Source organism: Doryrhamphus excisus, chromosome 16, assembly GCF_030265055.1.
Source record: "Doryrhamphus excisus isolate RoL2022-K1 chromosome 16, RoL_Dexc_1.0, whole genome shotgun sequence".
NCBI lineage: Eukaryota > Metazoa > Chordata > Actinopteri > Syngnathiformes > Syngnathidae > Doryrhamphus > Doryrhamphus excisus.
Window position 1 is genome coordinate 4,630,311 of NC_080481.1, and position 25,091 is coordinate 4,655,401.

General features: G+C 44.9%; 1 protein-coding gene across 1 annotated transcript; it reads left to right on the top strand.

The window, feature by feature from the left end:
* The first annotated feature begins 4,366 nt into the window (after positions 1-4,366).
* Positions 4,367-6,579, top strand: mafba (MAF bZIP transcription factor Ba). The gene is made up of 2 exons (XM_058051194.1): positions 4,367-4,565; positions 4,779-6,579. The coding sequence occupies exon 2, from the start codon at positions 4,786-4,788 to the stop codon at positions 6,016-6,018; it is 1,233 nt and encodes a 410-aa protein (XP_057907177.1). The 5' UTR covers positions 4,367-4,565; positions 4,779-4,785; the 3' UTR covers positions 6,019-6,579.
* Positions 6,580-25,091: the final 18,512 nt, after the last annotated feature.

Sequence of the window (25,091 nt, forward strand, 5' to 3'; positions counted from 1 at the left end):
CTGGGCTCCGGGACGTGCACTTAACCTGCAGTAATTACTGGAAATAACATTGAGAACATGACCAACATGGAACTGGTGAAAAGGGAAAAGGGGCTGGAAGATTTCAAATTACTCAGGGCCTCTTGAGGCTCCCTGTGAGGAAGGCTGCCAGGATTCTAATGTGGATTTTAACGTTGGTTATCAACATTCTTTACATTCATTAGGCATGAAAGGCATTCAGTTGTCGGGATAATGATCTTTGAAACTGAAGATACAAACGGTTAGCATTGATTGGGTTAGTGGGGAAGGGGAGGAGCTAGGAGAAAAACAAGAAATAAAAAGATAGAGTATGAGAAATGAGTTGACGGGGAAGAAAGGGGGGCATAACAAGTGAGCAAAGAGGGGGCAAAAAGAGGAACGGTGAAGTACCCTGCAAGTGGCTGCTAAAAATCATTAATCTTGTGGGGATCTGTGTCAGCGAACAGCGGCGACACAAAGAGCTCTCGGAGCAGCGAGGAGAGCGGCTCACTGACCCGGACCCAATTGGCTGAGAAAGGCCCACCAGGCTTTAATAGACTTTTGCTGATCCGACACTTGTTTGCTGGGAGCCACAAAAAGACGATTGCAGGGGCTGACAGAGGCCCGCAGGCCTGGGGGCTACCCTCCTGGTCCATGATAAATGACCCGGGGTGGGCAGGGCAGGGCCAGGGGAGAGGGGTGAGAGAGTCGAGCGGCAAGGAGGTGACCCATGCAGCCAGGGTTGGAGACCAAGACACAATCAAATGAAGCAAAGATCATTTCCTGAAATGGAAAACAGGTGAGCTTTGACCCACCCATCACCTCATTTCAGGTTTCTCAAAAAGAAGAGACCTTTGACCTTTAACTTTCATTTGGAAAAAAAGTACATTTGGTGATGTCAATTAATTAAAATTAAAAAGTCAGAGAACTGCTCCAGTTTCCTCCCCCATTCCAAAAACATGCTAGGTTAATTGGCCACTCCAAATTGTCCATAGGTATGAATGTGGGTGGGAATGGTTGTTTGTCTATATGTGCCCTGTGATTGGCTGGCCACCAGTCCAGGGTGGACTCGCCCCAAGACAGCCACCCTCCGGAGGACAAGCAGCATAGAAAATGAATGGATGGAGTCCCAGAACACAAAACTTGTAGCCATCCCAAAAACACCCGTGGCTCTTCCGCCTGAGCCACATGACCCCGCAGTGTCACCACACATCTGCGACAAGCCATCGGATAACCAGAGAAGAACAGAAAAAAGACAACGATCTGATACTTATCTTAATAGGATGTTCATATGAGTACATGTAGTGGATGACATCTTTTCTCCAATCTTATATCTTATTTAACATTTAACGCAAACAGATGCGATGAATTTAATCAAGCAGTGGAACCTGGGAAACGGCAGCTCTGGTGCACTAGAATAAACGGCATTTTGTTGCTCTTATACTGTATTTACAGCCTGCCAATCAGAGACATGTGATGTAACAGAAGGCCCACAATCAGCCTTGGCCTTGCCAATCACCAACCGGTAGCAGTGAACAAAGGCGCCGCCGGGGGCGCCCTGTCACATGAAATCAACTCGGCTGTTCATGCAAACACTGGAGGTGACGCTGGTGTATCATCACCGAGAGACAGGAGGAAGCACGGTGGCTTTAAAGATACTGGGTCTCACACATCATCTCCTGTGTTAAATCGATACTTGTTCCATATTCATGAGTTTGTTTGAATTTGCACTTATCTCACCCCTGTTGTCCCTGAAAGAGCGTGTTGTGTCAATTATGTCTGATGTGGTTGTTGGCTACCTTCAGCGGCTAGACACAGGCACGGTCTTAATAATACATGTTTTCAGAGATAATCGATCAGTCTGGAGTAAACAAGAATGCCCGAGTAACTGTCGGTTGTAAATAGCCTGCTAAAATGATGCAAACGGACCACAGTGTGCGCATCATTCAACTCATTAAACAAGTCATGCATGGACATGCAATTAATAGTAACACAACAATTAATGGCAATAGCTGCAACACTAACGCATATTAATTGTATCAAATTGTGCCGTTTTATTGTCGCCCGGGGAAACTTGGTGGCTGCCAAATAAACTGCGGGTTTGGCCTATATTATTTCCACCCGATGTTCTGAGTACGACTCACATGCGTAAACGCAGCGGTGCAGGCACTGGCTCGTCATCCTCCACTCTGCCCACCATGCCGCCTTAAAAGTCGCCTTCCTCTCGGTTTCTCGGCCGGGGGTGGGACTCAGGGGAACTGGCCGTAATCTCACAGCGGGACACCATCTAATGGGGAAATAAAGTACATCCTTCCGTTCAGCTGCACGAATCCAAAAATGTTTTGGTGATGCGGGTGTGCGTGGATGCGTCCTCGGCCGGAGGTCCGTCACGGGTGGTCGTCCACGGGCCTCCAGACGACAGAGTGGCCGGCCTCTTGCAGGTTGACAGGTACGGTGGAAGTTAAACATGGTGGAATGTTGTGCTATGTTGGATGCGAGCTGCAGCCGATGCAGCCTCCTCGCTTCGACTGCTCGATGAAAGATATAAGGCTGATTTTATTTGGTGTTATTCATTCCTAAAATCCGTAAGATGGCACTCTCATTAGGGGGAATAAGCAAGCATCGACACTTTTCCCCGCTGCCCATAAGCACACACATCACTTAATAGATCATTAACCACCGATGTGCTGCTGACACTGACGCTTTTCTGTTTCTTTTTTTTTTTTTTTTTTTTTTACATCTGGTCCCTCTATTACGGGCGCTTATTAGCGGAGAGGGAGAGCCGCCGCCAGCTTCGCCTGCATACTTGGATTAGACGCCGGACTCGGGCTCCGAAAAGGAGGGAGCGGGACCACCAAACGGGGCCGCCGCCGGCTCGCCCAGGCCGGGGAAGACGTTTCGGGGCTGATCGGTGAGGTGCGATGCTTCCGGGCGTTTTTCATGTTGGAACTTGTGAACTTGTGAGTTAATATGCCTGCAGGTGATGGGAATAAAAGCCGACAATTTATAATTACCTGGATGAAAAAAATAGAGCATTGCGAGGAGCGAGATGAGAAAGTTCATTTGAAGATTTCTGCTAAAATATTAAAATGATCAGTTGAAAAGACACAGAATATATTTACGTGTATTTGATAATAATACAATTAACAGTGACACTGGTTGTTTGTATTAGAGACAAAACATGAATTAGTATACTGTTCAAATAAATAGCGTGTAAAACGTCATGAGCTGATTTACACGCATTGACGTCGTGACTTTAAAGAAGCAATGTAGGAAAGAGGAGACAAACATATTTACTTCATTCATGACTTAAAAATAAAAATTGTAAAAAATAGCATATACGTTGACATAATACAGTTACACATAATATTCTCTGGTGGAGTTTTTTATACATTTGTAATCAAGCCTTTGACTGTTTTCAGTAAATATATAAATATCGATTACTCGCAGCTGATGTAACCCAGAACTATATGGAAATCTTAATTTAATCACGAATAATAGTTATTTGGGCCATTTATGCATCTCTGCATGCCGTTTCCAATGCTGTGACTCCTAATTAAAAAATATATAGAGACACTAAAGTGTCTGTTACGAAATATATATATTATAAATAGTCTTGATAAGTCGACGATTGTCGGACTTTAAAAACAAGGGGTAAATGGCAAAGACACAATCTAGTGGACAGTGTATCCACGCAGAGGCACAGGTGCGTGTGTTGTCCACGCAGGGGCGGCCTTGAGCCTGACTTGGGCTCCAGAGGCAACGGCTGCGTGGGAACAAAGCGTGAGCGCTCAGAGGAGCCCGGAGTGGCGGACAGTAGGCGCGCTGGAATAAACAGCGTTTGATCAGGTTATAGAAATACCATTGTTGGTATTTACTAGATAAATACATCTACAATGACCAATGAGCTCCAGTGACAGACCAATGCTGTTTATAATAAAATAAAATAAATGACACATTTACTTTATATTGTAAATGATTGGATGTTGGCCTGTTGTGCTAACTTTCTGGCTCATTAAAATGGCGTAGTAAACAGCCCTTTAAGCTGGCTGTCATCACAGGTTGTTGCATCGTAAGGACGTGTAATGGGGTTGGGGGGGGCATTAAAGATCTGCAAATGCGATAAGAGAAGGAAGCAAGAGGAGCCCTGGTAGTGTGGTCCCACATTGTGCGTCTGGGTGAACTGACCGTCTGTGACCGTCAAGACGACTCACTCCCGCCTCTCCTCTCACTCGCCGTTCCGCTCTTCTCCTTCAAGCCAGGTCGGGCTCCCATTGGACGGCGGCCCGCCTTGGATCCCGCCTCTGGGCCACGTCACAGGGCTCTATAAGGATAAAGCTCAGGCTGACTAAGCGAGCAGTCTGTTGGATACCGGGTGGAGGAGACAGAAGGGGAAAGAGAGGGAGGCGCTCAATCTCTGCGGTGCAGAGCTGGAAAAAGCTGCTTCTCAGCGAAAATCAGACGCCCTCTTTAATCTGGCCACTCGCTCCCTCTATTTTTCTGGAGAAAAAGAGGACTTACCAACAAGTTGGAACGAGGACTGGTGCCCGTCGCTACAAGCTAACTTGGTATTTGTTTACTCTTCTTATTTCTGTTTTTGAAAGTTGTTGTGAATGCACACTGCTGAAGGGACTGCTTTATTGCGCACTGAGGCCAGTTGCCTTCTTTCTACCTCTCTTGTCTGGTTGCCCATGCCACAGTAGAACATGTCTACATGACGTAAACAGTGTGCAGAGTTTGAGTCTGAAAGTTTTTTTTTCCTCCTGCGCTTTCCCCTCAAGGTGTTTCATGCCACAGCAAGTCGGTGCGCAGCGCTGGATGACCCAAAAGAACTATTGCGTGAAACAAGAAAGGAGGGAACAGAGGCCGACCCACAAGTCCGTTTTGTCGACGCTCGCAAGCTCCTTTGCGTACCCGCAAAAGAGTCGCGACGGCAGCATGAGTGCAGAGCTGAGCATGGGCCCGGAGATACCCAGCAGCCCTCTGGCTCTGGAATATGTCAACGACTTTGACCTGATGAAGTTTGACGTCAAGAAGGAGGGTTTGGCAGGACTGGAGCGCGGAGGAGTGCGTCAGTGCAACCGCCTCCAACCACAGGGCTCCGTGTCCTCCACGCCGATCAGCACACCCTGCAGCTCCGTGCCCTCGTCGCCCAGCTTCAGCCCCACTGAGCAAAAGAACCACCTGGAGGAGTTATACTGGCTGCCCAGCGGCGGCTACCACCAGCAGATGGACCCGCAGACCCTCAGCCTGACTCCCGAGGACGCAGTGGAGGCCCTCATTGGAGCAACGACCCACGGCCACCCTCCGCCTCCGCACGTCCAGCAGCTGCAGCAGCAAGGCGCCTTCGAGGGCTACAGGGGTCAGCATCACCACCACGGCCACCACAGCCACGGCCAGCAGCACCACCATCCCTACGCCGGGGCCATGGCACACCATGCCGAGGAACTGTCAGCTCACGCGGGAGCACACAGCCACCCACACGGCCAGCACCACCACCACAGCAACAGCCAGGACCCCGACAGTCCATCCCCGGTGTCCCCGGAGGCCCACCAAACGCTCCACCACCACCGCCACCATCACCACCACCACCATCACCCTCACGGTCACCTGGGCCAGTCGGCGTCGCACCACGGCTCGGCGGGGGGGCTCAGCGTGGAGGACCGCTTCTCGGACGAGCAGCTGGTCTCCATGTCGGTGCGGGAGCTCAACAGACACCTGCGCGGCTTCACCAAGGACGAGGTGATCCGTCTCAAGCAGAAGCGCAGGACCTTGAAGAACCGTGGCTACGCGCAGTCATGCAGGTTTAAGCGGGTGCAGCAGAAGCACGTCCTGGAGAACGAGAAGACGCAGCTGATGAACCAGGTGGAGCAGCTCAAGGCGGAGATCGGCCGCCTGGCCAGGGAGAGGGACGCCTACAAACTCAAGTGCGAGAAACTGGCGGGCTCGGGGCCCACCGGGGGCTTCCGTGAGGCGGGCTCGACCAGCGACAACCCCTCGTCGCCAGAGTTTTTCATGTGAGTTGTTTTCTTGTGACAACAAACTAGAGACACCATCCACCTTGAACACGTTGACCGGTGAGATAGTGACACCCCCCCCCCCGTGCTGTTGATGATAGGTAACAATTATAACCACGTTAGAAGACCAGATAGTATCCACATATAATCATTTCCATCCAGGCGGCAAGAGACTTGTTCTTTCCCCTCAAAGAGAAGCATCGACTGATGACCGTCGAACTTTGACCGTCCTTTGAGCAACTTTTAGGTGCGGGGGTGGGGGCCATAATATTGTTATGACCTGAGAAGGTTGTCTGGAGCAGCGAGGAGGCCTGACCTCTCCTGTCCGAGACTCCACTTTATGCAAACTAACCCTTGACAGGGGAGACATCTCGTTGATTTATTGCCTGCTTGGTTATATTCGAATATTTAGAGAAAGGAAAAAAATCTGCATTAAATATTAATCCTGCATGCTGGACATGTATGGTAATAATTTCTATTTTGTACGTTCATCATCTCATGTATAATAAGAGCATGTTGTTGATCTGCGCTTCGCCATATTTTTGGGTGGGGGGGAGAAAAGTAGCGGGGACAGAACAGCAGGACTGCCTGTGCAGCGTCATATGCCGGGGGAGGGTGGGAGGGGGTTATTATTTGGACTTGTAAATATTACGCAACCGCAAAACTGCACAAGATTGAGGAGGCTGGTTTGAACTTCTTTCTGTCTTTGTGTTGTGTTTCTCATATTTGGAAGTTCTATTATCGTTGCTCCTTTGCAGGGCTGACTGAGAGAGCAGTGCATCTTATTTCCAGTTTTTCACTTGCATTTAAATACAACAAACTTTGTGTGTCGAGTGCACTTTTGGAGTGTTTTTTTTCGTTGTTGGAATTTTCAAGTTGGCATTTGCACAACCCCCCCTCTCCAGGAAGACATGCTAGATGCTTAAATGATGTGGAAGGCTCGCAAAGCCAAATTAATATTCGGCGGGAGGTGATGAAGCAGTGGTCGCGACATTGAACGCATCATATGAAACACAGAGAAGCTACATTTAAATATGAAATTCATGTGAATTTTTCCTTCACCCAAATGCAATAAAACGGTTGGATATCATAAATGAAAAAGTCAAATAATCGCTTTGATATTCAGTAGTGGCTGAGGGTATATGAAATATTAAAATATTCTTTTTTGAAAGTACTGCAAATTTCCAGTTAAATAATGATTGACTCTTACGCAAAGTTTGAAATTAATATGCTTCGTGGTTTCCTGATTTTTTTCTGCAGGTCAGTAAAAAAAAAGGGGATTCAGGTGGTGCAAATGTTCAACATGAAAACCGATTTTTATGTTATCTGTTTATTTGTCTTTCTATTGTTATTATTTGGTCGTTCTGGTTCTGCTGGCCAGATGCGTGGTTCAACAAAGTTTTTATTTGAATGATTTAAATTAACAGACTGTCAGATCATATCGAATAAGCATGGTGCTTGCATTTGAAACTATTGTTGAAAAGTCATGTATTTTATCTTTGTTTTTTTTTTGATTCAACTGTGTTGAAATCGAACTGAAACTGCAGCAGCGGGTTGTTGTTTTGTTTTCATCATTTTCATGTACTTTGTCATGATGGGGATCCGTTCTCAATCCTGTTTATATGACAAATAGATACATTGGAACTCTTCCATTCAGGCTGGTTTCTGTTTTGTCTTATTTTTGTTGTTTTTGGAAGAAATTGTTTCCTATTTTGCTTATTAAAGTCATTGAATTGGCAATATTTCCCTCTGACTTTTTAATCCAACAGATGATTTTAGTGCTATATGTATCAAGGTTTTTTTTCCAGTAACACGGAGCGAACGTAGCGGGTGGGGTCATTAAGACGTCCCGGCCACAGGACACATTTTATAGAACATGAACGCAATATTTTCCACGCGACGTGACGTGACTGGATGGACGAGGACGGGTGGTGCATTCTGCTGGCCTCCGCCGACTTCGGCACAAACACTCGGTAAAGGAGATATTGACCTTGCATGCGAAAAAGACGGGGAAAAAAACATATATTAAAAAATAATAATAATTTCGGGGTCGAGCATGGCTTTGAATATACTTAAAGGCTCAAACTTGCGTGGCGTGGAAGGAAAATCCGATCGCCTGCTGAGGCGGCATTAAAACTGATCCCGTCGTATTTTTATTGTTAATATTAATGGAATGTACGACTGAGGTGTTACAGCATATGCAAGAAGTTCGTGTTGGGTTTGCACATTGCTGAGTGAGGAAACGACCGACATCAGGCTTTCATCACAATGAGAGGACCAGAAGCAGAAAAGAAGCACAAGAGGGGAGTAGAAGTGTTAGTGGAGTTTCTGGTGTCAGAACATTATCTGGTCCTGTCTGCACATTCTCAAGGACAACACAGGAGGAAGTCCATCAGCCAATGAGAAGGAGAGGAGAGTGGTCTAGTTGACATTTTCTCTGGTGTGCCTCTAGTCTGCTTCTGCAGTCTGGGGCAGGGGTGCAGCCGGAGTGAACCAAGGAAAACTTACACTTATGGTTTCGGGGTTATTGTCTTTCATTTCATATCATAGGTGCTACCTTTTCAGCAATAATGCACATCATTATAAACCTGGAATCCACTCCTCAGGTGGAGGTTGTCATTTGATGTACTTCATGTCAAATAAATGTCAAGAAATTAGCAAAGAAGACATTAAAAAAAACTTTTCATTCTGCATTAAAATCACGCATATGATGATTCAGAAATGGTTTCTACAATATTTTTATTGACTGACTGAGAAAAAGGCACCTTTGTAACATTAGCGTATAAACGCAGGACCTTTTTCTGCTAGTCAGGACAAAGGAGTGAATTTCCTTGCGAGCCTGTGAGTGTGGCCCTCAGCAGAGGAGCGTATGTACCTTGTGGAGGTAGAAGTGTCAAGTGGAACAGAGGCAGAGCCGGGGGTTGGTGCTGGAGAGGAGCGCGTGAGGCAGAGCTCAGCGGAAGAGCCAAGGACACCGTGACCAGGCGTACAGTAATGATTTTAGTCTCCGGTCGCACCCCCCCCCCCAGACAGAGATCCTATCTGCATGCTTACTCTCACAGCCTCCAGATTCCTGCCTCAGCAGCTGCAGCACTGGAGGGTCCATTGACGACCGGCCTGAGGCTGACCAGACTGTCTTATTCTAAGAGTGAGCTCATCTGTACAGTAGGACTGTAAAACTCCCCAAATGTGTCAGCCTTGGTCATGTTGTCACTCTCTTTGACCTCTGACCCCAAAAAATATGAACTCACATACCTTTGTCAAATATGCACATTTTTATTGTCATTCAACTTCAAAAGTGATTAATTCTCCCACATGATTGGCTGGCCACCAGTCCAGCGTGTACCCCGCCTCTCGCCCCAAGACAGCTGGGATAGGCTCCAGCAGCCCCGCGACCCTCGTGAGGATAAGCGGTAGAAAATGAATGAATGAATGGAGTAAACCAGCCTCTCTCGAATGCAGGGCCGGGACAAACAACACAGCCCAACTTCAACAAGTACTAAAATGTCAGAAGCTCTTTCTCTGATTGTCAAACAGCGACACATTGTCTTGGTGAATAGATTTACACTTGCCAATTCTCATAGAATAGATGTCTCATGTATTTTGAAAAAGAAATGAATATGCATTGTCAACCATGGCTTCATGACAAATATGGTATGACATATTTTACCGTCAAAGAAAGTCTGCATCACCCTTTGCCTCCCTCACCTGCCCTCGTAAGGTTAATCAAAATTGCAAAATGAAAGTTGACTTAATGCGTGGATTCAAATGTCAATGCTTTTATTTTGAAGGTGTATTTTTTGCATATGTACGTACTAGGGGTGCAACTACACAATTTATGTTGCACTATTTGCCACGGGGGTCACGGTTGGGTGTGCATGTGCATCAAACAATATGTCACACAGAGGCACACTTCTGGTTGCCAACTTGGTGCGGCCGAGTGATCGTGTCACTCCTCCTCCTTTGCTATAGCAGCTGCTCATCACCATGGCTGGCCTGGCGTGCCCAAACTGGCTTCCTATGGCACCAAGGGAGAACCACAGCGTACAGCCAGGGAGCTGCTTGTATGTTCGATACCCTATACCGCCGTGTGTCCACAGAGGCAGGAAGAGCCTCAGTGTACAGCTGGAGGACAAACCTGCGGCACACACAAACCTCCCCTGCCAATGCGACCTGGCTGCATGCAAGATTTTCCTGCATGCATGCAGAAACTAATTTGCATCTCAATGATCTTCCTATGGGCCTTGCGTGCTGTTTGCAAGTTTGAAAATACAGGGGGGCATGTCTCTTGCAATTTTTACACACATTGGGATGTTACTTCCCCTAAAATGGGAACTGCACTCTTTTGGGAATTTTGCCCATCATTCACTATTTTTATGTGAAACATGAGCACACATTTCTTTCCCTTTTCTGTGCATAATACACGAGAAAACAAGTTTCAGGTAGATTACACCTGTCAATGGGATACACCTCTGGACCATGAAGCCCTCTAAAAAACCTCTACCAAGGTTGCATGGTTTGATATCCATGCTGTGATCATGCATTAACATGTACACTGATGATAACATGTCATAGTTGCAGGATCTTGCCCTATTTGGATGATTTAAGACACTACCCAAACTTCTTTCCTCGACGCATTGATATTAGCTAGCTAACATGACGTTGTTGTTGACTAGCATAACTGTGTATCAATGCACAGAGAAAAGAGGTTTGGGTAGTGTTTTCAGTCATCCAAATAGGGCAAGATACTGCAACTATGACATGTTATCATCAGTGTACATGTCAATGCATGATCACAGCATGGTAATGGTAATGGTTTAATTTCATTTGAACATGCATCAGATTACAATTGAGTGCATCCCATAATCAGTTCACAGTTCCACATGTACAAAAGGAGTAGGAAGAAGCAAAGCTTATTAAATCCTACCCCTCCATCTGGTACTTTTACAATCAGTAACTGTTACATTTGTTCACTTCCTGCTTTCCTAATATAATTTAAGTTTTTTTAAAACTTTATTTATTTATATTTTTTTTGTCACAAACCGAAGTACGAGGTGATATGGCCATACAATGACATAATGGGTACCATAGTAAGTGTCAATATAGTGATATGAATAGCACATCATGACTGGTTCAAGACTATTCATCCTTGTATTTAGCAAACATCAACTGCTTGTATTGTTTCTTGAATTGGCTCATTGTTGTGCATTGTTTGAGGGTCTTACTCATGGATACCAAACCATGCAACCTTGGTAGAGGTTTTTTTACAGGGCTTCCTAGTCAAAGTAGGTGTATCCCAATGACAGCATTGTAAGCTAGCTGAAATGAACTTGTTTTCTGGTGTTATAATGCACAGAAAATTGAAAGATATATGTGTTCACGTTTCACACAAGGATTGCTAATGATGGACAAATTTTTAAAAAAGTGCATTTACAACTGAAACGTGAATTTATGATCTTGGTCAAATTGACTGAAATTTAATACATTTGTTTCATGAACTTAAAAATGTCTTCATAATATGTATTTATTTATGTGTAATATTTACTCTGCTGCTACAAATGCACCACATGGAACTCCATCACATACACACGTATAGTATATTATATTCTGGTCTATTTTTGGCCTGTGCAACAGAACTGTACTTTTAAGGTGAGAAAATGTTGGCAATTTCAATAAAATTCTAATTTGAAAAGGCAAGGTATTTTTTTTTATTGAAAAAGTGTCAAACCGTATCACAATTTGATCGAACCAAATGTGAATGTGTGGGCATGTGAAGCTGTGCAAGATGGCTTGGAGGTGAAGGATTTATCTTCTATTCATCCTTTCAACTTTCAGTCGTGGACTACTGCCCTCTGCTCTGCTGGCCGTCGTCAATTGATAGTGCTAACGTACGTAATTTGAAAATTTGAAAGTTTACGTGATGGTTTAATGAAACAAATTAACCATGCATTTTGCTGATATGAAACACATGATTATTACTGTGTTTATCTGTTCTCTAATTTGTGCCGATAGGCACTTACTATTGCAGTCTTTGAGGGGAAAAAGCGACAAAGGGCTCCACTCTACAAGTTGAAATGAGTTACTGAGTAGAGAACTGGTCCAGTGTTACGCCATCAGGACACAAACCACATTACAACTTAGCCAAGGTTCAACTAACGGCCTTACTCTTCTCTCCAGCACAACGTCTATTCCAAGACTATTGAAATATTCTATTCCAAGGAAACCAGGACCCCCAACCTGGTCTGCTCATCAGAGGTGCTACGTATTTCTGAAATCTATGCATTACATACTTTGATACAATAAATAACTTCTGTTGTCCAAAAATGCTATTCCATATGGTTGCAGACAAGCGAGAAGATGCTGTCTCCTCATCTGAAGCATGACAACTCTTCTTTGTGATGGATGTTTTTCTGGGTCGCAAGTGCACTACGGTCGCTACGATAGACACATACGACGGCAGCCAGTCGATGAAAGTGACCCATGTGTACACCTCTGCTTCCGGGATGTGAAACCCAATTCTGGGTGGGATTGATCGTCATCTGGCCATTGCGAGAATGAGGCCAGCAGGAGAAGATAAGAGAAGACACCAATTGGTCAATGATACGCTTGAACCGTGCATCTCAACTGCAAAGAATACACTCTGTCTTTAGAGGGAGAATCCACATTGCATGAGGACACATGAAAGGTTAGATGCTGCTGTTGCTCTTCGCTCTTTGCTTGAATGTTCAGTCATGGTAGGCCATTTCTAGAAATATAACATTTGCCTCAAACATGCTCCCTTGGGAGGTGCTAATCGACTTTTGGGGAAGCACAGCCGCTTGCTCGGCTAACATCAATTATTTTAAGGCAAAATGTATAGATGTGGCTGCACAGCGTCAAGTGGTTAGCACGCAGGCCACACAGCTAGGAGACCCGAGTTCGATTCCACTCTCGGCCATCTCTGTGTGGAGTTTGCATGTTCTCCCCGTGCATGCGTGCATTTTCACCCCCATTCCAAAAACATGCTAGGTTAATTGGCCACTCCAAATTGTCCATAGGTATGAATGTGGGTGGGAATGGTTGTTTGTCTATATGTGCTCTGTGATTGGCTGGCCACCAGTCCAGGGTGTACCCCGCCTCTTGCCCCAAGACAGCTGGGATAGGCTCCAGCACCCCTGCCACCCTTGTGAGGATAAGCGGTAGAAAATTAGAAAATGAATGAATGAATAATCTTATTTCCGTCAATCAAATTCATAAACCCCTTCTAAGATGCTTCAAATGTGAACAAAAACAGCTCAGCGTGTCACAAAATACTCAGTTCACGAGACGATGCACAAGACAGGGTCTTGGAAAAAGAGAAGATTTAGACTTAAGAAAAGTATAATGAAAAAATATACAAATATATGACAATATATTGCAATCTATGAATAAAATGTATATTACTTTACACAATGCGCGGAGGTCCTGAAACCAGCGTGAACCCTCTTCCTGCCTGTTTGGAGGTGAGAGACGAGGAAAAGAGAAATGCATGCACATGGCAATGTATGGAATAACATTATCGAGATCATTTTCAATTATTGTGTGACTAAACCATCAATCATCATTAATAATCATGAAATTATTATCCAGCCTATTATAATTATGATCCAGCATACCCCCACGACCCTAATGAGGATAAGCAGCATAGAAAACGGATGTATGGATAAAAGCAAGGATGAATATAAAGTTGCTTATTCAAATCTGGCTGTAGGATATATTTTTTGACTGTTCATTTTTTCTCAAGGAGGAAGAGGAGGAGATTAGCGCCAATATACCATCAAAGGTGTCCACCAGGTGGCGTATGCGGTGAATGACGCATTTAAAGGCAATAAGAGGGGTTCATTTGATCGGTTAAGATGACACTTGGCTGTGTTAAACCCTCTCACGCCTTCTCTCCTCCGTCATTGCCACTTGCGTCGATGCGAGGGACAGAGGCGTGGTACCGGACTGTGCTGCTCACAACAATTACAAAGTGCGCTGCGACGGCGCAGGAGAGGTGCACCATGCCTGCGTCTGGTCTGCAAATTTCTAGCCCGTGTGTGCTGCGTGCTTGTGTGCAGTTGGGCCTGTCATTCATTGGATGAGAGATAAATAATGGAACGGACCCATAAATAAATGAAGTGCATGGGCAGACAGGCAGAGGAGGGAGCCAGGTCAATCTTTTAACATTCACCACAATGGAGTACGCCGCCACTCTCCTCGCTCACACTGACTCGTGTCTCTGGACGTAATAAGTATTAGTTGCAGTGCAGCTTCGTAACATGTTATGCCATTGTAACACATTTACTCCCTCATGAATGAGGACACAGCCACTTCCTGTTCAGCAGGTAGTGTATTCGGGTATTTGGAGTTCATGCCTTCCACACAACTAAATAGTTTTCCAGTAGGCCTCTCTAAAGTCCAGTTGGCAGTTGTTTTTCCGACATGACAGAGTCTGCTATTTCACAGAAAACCCTGCCAAGGGAGCACTCAGCGGAACGCAGAATATGAAGTTGTGGTTTTGAAGCATATTGAATTTTAAGAGGGTCTATTATCAGCTTCTGAAACGCTGCAGTAGTTTAGGTTACTCAGGCGCCTTTTGGGCTAATAGTGATACACAACCCTTACCGCAATGAGATGCTTCTTCAAACTACAAACTGTTCATTTGTCTTGAATTGTGAAACATCTCAGCAGCTAAATAAATGTGCTGCCCTGACGTCACAGCTGTAAGTACATGGACCGTACATAAGCGCCCCTTCCTTTTCTTTCGACATCAATTCCCCATTAACGCTCAGGCTCTGCATTCTCCTACACTCTTTCAAATCTGCTCCTCGTGTTTTCTTTTTCTGTAGGCCTTCTTTTATACTTTACAGCCTGATCTCTATTTAGATTTCCTAGTTTGGAGTTGCCACAATGCTCCCTGCTGCCAACATCTGCAAGCGGTTTGGAGGCAAGAGACACGATGGAAAAACATCAAAAAATAAAAAGAGCAGCACTGTGCTCTACTACTGGACTTGCAATGGATGGAGGCTGTGAAAAGGATACAAACTGCTCTGGGATCAGAGGCCCACTCAGGAGCCAGGCAGGCTCAGACTAAAAAAGCTTGGCGGTGATGCTTGTTATGGCGAGTAGATACATGTCTGTATCACAAAAAGGCAGCCTTTGGTGAGGAGGTCTAATATTCAGCACAGTAACATAAATGTTCAAGCCCCACAAGACTATACTATACACTGTTAGATGGGGGGGTTCTTGGGACCCCACAGTCGAAGGTTTACTGGGATTGACCTTAATCACGTGTCAGGTTTTAGGCAGATTGGACTTGAGCTGCAGCACTTTTAAAGAGATTATGTTATTGTAAGAGATTAGAGGAAGTAGATACATTGAAGGGAGCTAATGAGGGGGTTCTCCCCTCCCCAGCTGCTGGCTTAATGCAGTGCTCACTGTCCTGTTCATAATCCACACCACAATGGACTTGTTGTGGCATTACAGGCATTGGAGTGCTGTTGCAGTGAACTCCACCAGTGATAGTTTTGTGCATGAAACGGTTTTGGAGTGTGTGTGTGTGTGGGGGGGGGGGGGGGGGGGGGCATGTGGCTGCCATTTCCTCATGTCAGTAGACAAGTGAAATGGCGAGGTTTGTGTGTGCACAGTAGGGTCTCATTAGGTAATGAGGGTGATTACGCTGCTTAGGTACTGCAGAAGCGAGGCAACAGCCACAGGGTGGGAGGGGTGAGGAGAAACATGTGTCTGTGATTTGTGGCATAAGCACATACCATTTAATTGAGACAAGCTGCCTCTGTCTCCTGATTGGTGCAGTACTGTCCTCCGCTTGTCTGCTTGGCCCCTCGCTGTCTTTAACTCAGAGGGTTGAAAGACAGATGTGGTGTGAAAGGGTGGAAAGGGAGTGTGGAAAGGTACTGGACTCGGAGGCGGCTTCAGTTGAAGGTGGAGCGCAGAACACTGCCTGTTGAGTTTTCTAGGTCAGCCCTGTGGAAAAGGAGAGAAGTGTTTAGTCCTGGATAAAACGGTATGGTGGAATATCTCCTGACTGTACAGTCAGTGTAAAGAAAATGACCTACCTCCATCCAATAGGAAAGTTCGGCATCCAGTTGGTTCAGCAAGTCTTTCTAATTTCTGAAAGATCGGGAATGTATGCTTCAACAAATGGAACTCCCATAAGAGGAAGCCGGCATTTACAAAAACCTCAACGTCAGCCATGAATGATAATGAAAGCTCCTGCATCGTTTGTGGACATCCTGAAAAAATGTGTTCTGTAGAAAATTCAAAGGACTTGGACAATAGTGGTGTGTCGGTCATGACCGAACAGGTCAAAAGAACTAGTTCTTTTTCATGAACGGAATGAATGAGGTCACCGCCCCTAAAATACCCGTTCAGTCCTTTCAGTTTGCAAATACTTTTTCTGGATTGGCTGGAGAGTCAGTTCACCGTTCCTTTTGCAGGGCGGGACTATCTGCATGCTTGCCTGTCTTATCCTATAATCGCACCTCTATTGCACAAAGCACATTTAATATAGAATATAATATATACTTGATATTTAGGGCTACAGGGTTTGGCCTTTTTACATTTATATTGTTTATTTTAATATTTTTTGTATGTTTAATATTAGGGTGAGGAGCTCAGTCATCCGGGAGGGGCTCAGAGTAGAGCCGCTTCTCCTTCACATCGAGAGGAGTCAGTTCAGGTGTGTCGGGCATCTAGTCCGGATGCCTCCCGGACGCCTCCCTGGTGAGGTGTTCCGGGCATGCCCAGCCAGGAAAAGGCCCCGGGGCAGACCTAGGACACGCTGGAGGGATTATATCTCACAGCTGGCCTGGGCACGCCTTGGTGTCCTCCCGGTGGAGCTGGAGTAGGTGACCCGGAAGTCTGGGCTTCCCTACTGAGACTGCTGCCCCTGCGACCCGGACCCGGATAAGCGGAATAAAATGGATGGATGGATGGATGAATGTTTAATACGATGACATTTTCTACTTTTTATTATTGTTTTTAATGCACCTCAAGATAGTAAAAACCATTAAAAACCTGATATTTTTTGATTCCTCTGTTACAGCGTCGGACGGGGGGTCGTAACGCTGGACCAGGGAGCTGAGACACTTCGATCTGAGGGTTGTTATAATACTTCAGTTTTCAAGGTACTTCATCACAGGTTATTGCACTGTTGAGTCGGAATGAACATGAACATGATAGATAGATAGATAGATAGATAGATAGATAGATAGATAGATAGATAGATAGATAGATAGATAGATAGATAGATAGATAGATAGATAGATAGATAGATAGATAGATAGATAGATAGATAGATAGATAGATAGATAGATAGATAGATAGATAGATAGATAGATAGATAGATAGATAGATAGATAGATAGATAGATAGATAGATAGATAGATAGATAGATAGATAGATAGATAGATAGATAGATAGATAGATAGATAGATAGATAGATGTCGTTGCCTGGCTCCCATATAATAACAGACACAAAAGAAGATAAGTAATAATAAATAAATAATAATAATAATAATGTGGAGAATAAATAGATAGAATAGACACCAAATATGAACAACATAATGTAAAGTGCAGCGTGAACAGTAAATTACCCAAATAATTTAAATAATTTAAATAAATAATAATAATGTAAGTAAAGGTAGAGGGGCTTATTTGGCATTGAGCAGTCTGATGGCCAGGGGGAAGTAGCTGTCTCTGAACCTGGTCGTCCTACAGCGGATGCTGCAGAGCCTTCTCCCCGATGCCAAGGGAGAGAACAGTCCATGCTGGGGGTGTGTGGGGTCAGAGCAGATCCGATGGGCTCTAGATACACACCGGCTGTTTGCTATGTCCTTAATGGGGGGGAGCTGGGTCCCGATGATCTTCTCCGCTGTCCTCACCACTCTCTGCAGTAACGTCCAGTCCGAGGCCTTGCAGCTCCCAGACCAGACGGAGACGCAGTTGGTCAGCAGGGGTGAATGGACTGACTCGACTAATGACCAATTGACCGAAATGAACGGATCTTTTTACTGAATGAACTGGAATGATCTGCTTTTTCTCTGATTACGGGGTCGCCACAGCGGATCTTTTTGATCCGCATACTTATTTTTGGCTTGAGCCCTTTATATTCCAGATGCCCTTCCTGACGAATACCGATGGTGCTTATTAGGGGAGATTCGAACCCAAGACGTCCGCTCAAAAGTCCAGAACGCCAGCCACTACACCAAGGCGGCCTCACAAGGGGTAACCAAAATAATTTTTAAGAGAAATCAAGTATGATGACAGAAAAAGAAAAGGCCAAGAAGGCCTCACAATGTCACCATCAGTGGAGGACCGAGAAGACAGTCTGGAAGGCTGCTTTTTTTCAGCCCAGGAGAACACGGTCGTTCTAGACTCCACCTTCAATAGGTTGGTGGTTCACAAAAACAGTACAAAAAGATAATGAGCTCTTAATGTCAAACACACAACTGCACAAATGATTCACATCACTGAGAGTACAGCCACAAAAATTGTGGTCAGGCCCTGTAACATCATGGGAGCCAAAAGAGCTTTTGAGAAAGTCTAAACACTTGGCACTTCCAACGTGTAGAAGCTACCAAAAATGGGCCATAATGATCTTGGGAAATCAACACAAACTCACCACTGGATTGGAGAAACCTACGTGGGCTTTAGTCCAAATAGTAAAACAAGCACAAATGTTGAAGTTTTTCTCCTCATGGTCTTTTACTTTATTGCGCTTTTCCACCTCCAAGGCACCTTTAAAACCTTTACCTACTATTGACACAGCAGTATCTTGCCCAAGGGTACTTCGACATGCTCACGGGAGGACCGAACCCACAACCTTCAGGTAGGAAGACAAAGCCATACCGTCCCGTGGCCAGGTCTGCGTGAGGCATTATCCAATATCACTTTTGAAAAAAAATCACTTCATTATTAATCCTTTTCTGCAAATTGCCGAGGTCTGTGTTATAAAGACTGACAGAGCAATGTAATATTCGTCCGTTTGGCAACACGTGACATTTTGTGACATTTTTGGTTTGTGACGTGCCCCAAATTTTTCCAACCTAAAAAACGTACCATGGCTCGAAAAAGGTTGAAAAACACTGGTGTAGACATCAGTTGCAAGGCACTTCCACCAGGATAAGCCTGGTAGTGGGCCTGGTAATTTCTAGTTTGAAGGCTGGAAAAAAATGTTATGAGCTTGCTGCTCCTCTTTCTACGATTTGGGTATACCGCTTGGCCAGCGGATCGGGCATACGTCAAGAGGACAGCACAAGTTGAGCTTGGCTCAACTTGACAGACTCTAAGTGACTGGTTGCTGAGTAATGCTTCATTAATATGTCCCAAAAAGCACATTTAGCAACCGAGATGAAGAACGTACGGCAGGATTCCTTTTGCAAGGCGGTGTCCACTCCTCTACAAGCAGGCAGGTATTTTTATCCAGGATAAAGTGCTGACCCAGTCTCAGGTAATTACACCCCTGTTGGGCTTTGGCACAGACATGTCAGGGCGGTGCTGAGTGCACCTTACATCCCGGCAACGGGTAAACCGCACTTATCTCACCATTTACAAGCAAGTATGGAGCCTGGTTCTAAATGAGGTTGGGGACGAGGAGCCTACCTTGGCAAAGTCAGGAAACCTCACTCGTAGGCGTCCTGTTCTCAGTCCAAAACTGCATGAATAATAACTTGAATGGGCTCAGGTAGAAAATAAAAAGGCCATATAAAAAGTGCCAAACAGTGGGATTATGATAAGCATTTCCTGGCATGGATTCAATCCAGTAATCCTTAAGCGGGTTAGGCATCTTCTAATCACTTGTAACACAATCATTTTGAACACTCTTAAAACAGGTACATCATTCTTGGAAGTTTTTTTGATTTTAAAGACAAAAACAAAAGCTCTACCGACATGCCTGGTTGTGTTGATGACTCCAAACCATTTTAGGAGCCACTACTTATTTTGGCTTCAGACATTGAAGGCGTGCAAATAACATAAGGATATAATGTCACCATATGATTCTTTGGCAGACGGGGGGGTTCAAGGGGCCATGTAGGTTGGGATATTTTTTCTTCCTTAACTCACTGACGGGCAGCCATATTCTGAGAAGAGAGTTCCACACTGCCAGAGTTTTGGGGCACTTTTGCCTTTTTTGGTCTTTATTAATGGGAAATAGAACATGGTGGTTTCAACACTTGATTTGGACCAAAAACCTGAGAAAATGAGCTTTTCCTGCAGGGAAGCCAATTCAAGCAGAACGGTGACTGCCGTCCATATTTGATGTTTTAGTGTGTCAAACTTCTTAACAGTTGCTCACTTCTATGAAACAACAAAAACAAGACAGGCAAAAATATTTTGATAACAAAATATATAATAATATACTAACCTAGTGTTAATTATACACATCGATCATGTATTAGCACATTTAGCATTTGCTATCCAACATTACTGACATACAAGAAATGAAAATGATTTTGTAAAATACAATGCAGCCGAGCAACATAATAAAATGCTTTCAGAAGGTGGCTGCACGGCGGGCGAGTGGTTGGCGCGCAGGCCTCACAGCTAGGAAACCTGAGTTCAATTCCACCCTCGGCCATCTCTGTGTGGAGTTTGCATGTTCTCCCCGTGCATGCGTGGTTTTTCTCCGGGTACTCCGGTTTCCTCCCCCATTCCAAAAACATGCTAGGTTAATTGGCCACTCCAAATTGTCCATAGGTATGAATGTGAGTGGGAATGGTTGTTTGTCTATATGTGCCCTGTGATTGGCTGGCCACCAGTCCAGGGTGTACCTTGCCTCTCGCCCCAAGACAGCTGGGATAGGCTCCAGCACCCCCGCTACCCTCGTGAGGATAAGCGGTAGAAAATGAATGAATGAAACAGAAGGGGAGCTTAGGACACAAATAAAGCTGTCAAACCAATGACTTTGTTTCGACATAACTCACCTTTGCAAGTAAAACATATAACTTTTGTTCTAGACACAGGCATCTTACTGCTGAGTTAGCTTTTCCTTCATTTGCATCCGTGTGTAGTGTCTCTCTTCACCACTTCATCTGTGCGATGGGGAGCAACAGCGAATCAGGAAGGCCGCTTAATGTCAGCTGACTGATGTCATGTAACATCTACAAAGTGACGTTTAAGTGATGGACCCACACTACCGCCGTGATGGATTGGTAGCTGGCAATTGTCATAATGAGCAACTCTGTTTTAAACTGAGATTAAAAAAATGTACAGACGTTATGAATTATGGGCTTCACCATTTTGTGAATCCATGCCATGGAGTAGAGGAAAGCCAGGGAACTTCTCAGACTATGAGCAGAACAGAGCACCTTGAGCCTGTCTTGTCTTTAGTGCTCCAAAATCTATGTATCGTCTCTCCTATTAAAATCATGTTTCATGGAAACTATGCGCTGTATGTTGTGCGGCAAAGCAGAGTCTGAAGGAAATGCTTGTGGTCAGGCCATATCCTTGACAGAGAGAGAGAAAGAAAAGACAGAGGAGGCGTAAAAAAGAATTGAAATGACGATGCAATGCTGTATGTACACGCCAGTGAGGTCACACACGCACCTTGACAAGGAGATGAGCTGCAGTGTGAAATAGTATGCTGGTGGGAATGTGCTACTGCATGTTAATTCTCCCTTCACGCTTGCGTTGAGGAACACAGAGCCTCTAATTGATGCTAAACAAACTGCTGACCCACACTCAGGATGACAGTCTGTCCCTGATGCACACTCATTGACACGGGCTCAACTTTACTATTTACCCCCAAACTCACAAAAAGCTGAGAGAAACTGTCATTTAGTCTTAGCATTTATGACTTTAGTGAAATGTGCATTTCCCAATGTATTTGAGGGGCATTTAGATGAGTGTACCCATGCACGTCTGGAAGGTGAGGGGGTCCCAAACTCCTACTCATCCTTGTCGCACATGTACATACACACACACGACATGCGAGAAGAAACACAACAATGGTCTTGCGAGGGCCGCTTTTGCCACGTCTGCACAGATCATCTCTGTGTAGCACACCGCGTAGGGCAAGTGCATGCATGCCATGGAGAAAGACAGGAGTGGGCAAGAAGTTAGAACCTGAATCACTTTCCACGCATTCCCTTTGTCTCTTGTCTCCCAGGTTTTGCTCACTCTCCCTCTATACACCCCCCCCCCCCCCTTTTTCTGTCCCTCTGTCTCCACAGAGGAATCCAGTCCCTCCGTTGGGATTGGACTTCTTTGAAGGTGATCCAGAATTGTGCTGCTCTGACTGAATGGCTGTTCTCCCCTCTTCCACCTCCGCCCTCCCCCCCTCCCTCCCCATTGGCCCTAAGGGGTCCTGGATCCCACTCAAACCGAGCGTAGCCGTGCTCAAAATCCATACGCGGGCGAAACACTGCTGCGGGCCTCTGCCCCTCTGCGCCTCAGAGAGAAGACAGGCGACGTGGAAAGAGGACGGAGGCCGACACAAGCAAGTGCCACACAGTGATTATGATCCAATGCGGAGGATCATCTCTGCCTTTATCTTCAGGCTTTTCAGAACCATTTTCAGCCTCATATTTTCCCCTCAAGCCAAGCTACTTCTCCTTTACCTTCTTCTCGTCCTCCCTCATCCCAAGGGCAAACTCATCAAACTGGTTCCTTAGGCACACCACAAGCACACAAATACACAAATACACAAATACACAAATACACACGGGGATGCCAAGACAACCTCTTCATTCAACAGACGGCCTTTCACTCAGGGCCGGCGGACCCACGCAGAAGGCAGCGAATGACAAACAGACATAAAGAGGAAACAAAAAGGAGAAGAAGACAGATAGAGAAGCCATCCAGTGGGATGTGCATTCCTTTGGCTTGCCTGGCTCTGGAGCTCTGGAGCTCTGGAGCTCTGGAGCTCTGGAGCTCTGGAGCACAGGAGCTCTGGAGCACAGGAGACATGTTGCTGGCTGTTCGGTTTACTATCCCCGAGCCATATGGGCTGGCACGCTTTTGTCTTTGTGGGTGTGTGTGTGTGAAGCCAATGCAGAGGTTGTTATTTCACTTACATTATGACTTTTACCACCTGGAGTATGTGTGTGTTCTACACCATAATAAACAGAGGAACACACACTTCCACATTACTGCTTTCAATTAAAACTAAAGAGCTTCCAGAACTACTTGGCCCTCACGCCTAAAATGCGCCACACGTTTACACACATAAACACACAAATTTACACAAGATGGTAATTTCTCTCATGTGACACTGCAACTTAATTACAATCATATGATGTATGGAGACAAAGTGGAAGACTTGCGTTGGATTTGAAGGGTAATTCAGGTTTACAGCCTTATTTTGGTGAGATTAACAAAACAATCAAGAAAACCAAACGAGAGCACACTGTGGTATCTTTAATTGTTATAGAAATGTGCTTGAGGGAGAAAAGGCAGGAAGCAAAAATAACATTTGACATTTGATTTTACCAGCAACCATGTTTGTGAAACATTTGGAGATTGTAGTCCCATGTCACAGAAGCATCCCTATTGTTTTTAAATGATGCATGGCCCAAGTTTACTGCATCATAGTTGTCAGATCAGATATCGAGTAATGGTGGTTAACTGGTACCAGACCTGACCGTAATCATTCCATTTTCATAAAGTGTTGTGAGCGAGTGTGTGGTGTAGCTAATTGCTAGTCGGCTGGTCAGTGTGGTGTGATGAGATGTCACTACGCCAGTAACGTAGTTCTTTGGAGTACCAATCTTAATAACAATCATAACCATATCTCTGTAGCTTGGTTAATATGCACACCACATTGAATGTTGATGGCAGTTTTTGGAGGTTTTTGCAGAAGGCTTTACAGGCGGAATTGTTTGGTTTGTCCCATTTTTATCTGCCTCTTTTCTGTTTTTATATCCTTAAAAGCACACAAAGGAGTGAACACAAACTAATTATATCTATCAATTTATATGTAGCCGCACAGTGACAGAGTGGTTAGCATGTTGGTAACATTTGTGTAACATTCTCATTTGAGTTTTTCTAACTGAATGAGCCTTTCTGTATACCACAGTACCGTATTTTCCGGACTATAAGTCACACTTTTTTTCATAGGTTGGCTGTTCCTGCAACTTATACTCCAGAGCGACTTATAAATGAAAAAACTGTTTATGTTACATAAACACTGGACACCTTTTCTGCTCATGTTTATTTTTTGTGTAGCTGAATAACCATTGTGTTAGCATATCTTACACCTATTCAGAATGTTCTCTATGCTTTTATTGTTAGAACTTGCTGTCCAAGAGGATGTATTGTCTGTTTTGGTAAAGTAGTTTGGAAAATAGAAATAAAAATGCAACTTATACTCCAGTGCGACTTTTTCATTCATTCATTTTCTGCCGCTTATCCTCACGAGGGTGCTGGAGCCTATCCCAGCTGTCTTAGGGCGAGAGGCGGGGTACACCCTGGACTGGTGGCCAGCCAATTAGCACATATAGACAAACAACCATTCCCACCCACATTCATACCTATGGACAATTTGGAGTGGCCAATTAACCTAGCATGTTTTTGGAATGGGGGAGGAAACCGGAGTAGCCGGAGAAAACCCACGCATGCACGGGGAGAACATGCAAACGCCACACAGGAATTGAACTCAGGTCTCCTAGCTGTGAGGTCTGCGTGCTAAACAATTGTCCGCCGTGCAGCCCCCAGTGCGACTTATGTATGTTTTTTCCTACCTAATTATGCATTTTCGACTTATACTTATTGGACTTATTGTCCAGAAAATACAGTATATTGTGAATTAGGTCTCATGACATTTGTTGCTTTTGTGACCCAACATGGCAGAATAAAGAAGCAATGCTGTCCAAGTCTTTGCCAAAGTTGAAGTGAGCTCAAACGCTATATTACGTGCACTACTCAACAGTAATGGAGACTGTGTACAAGAACCATCCAACTCAAAGGAAAGTTGGTGTTTGAAAATCAAGGTTCCACTGCATCGTTATGAGAGTATTTCATCTGTGGTTCCACATAAGGTTGTTTTATGCTTCAGCATTTTTAATTCATGTATTTCTACTGATATCTTCATCCGAGTCACCTCAGAGTGACTTCTGT

Excerpts from the sequence above, each read along its gene's own strand:
- mafba (XM_058051194.1), top strand. The coding sequence starts at position 4,786 with ATGCCACAGCAAGTCGGTGCGCAGCGCTGGATGACCCAAAAGAACTAT.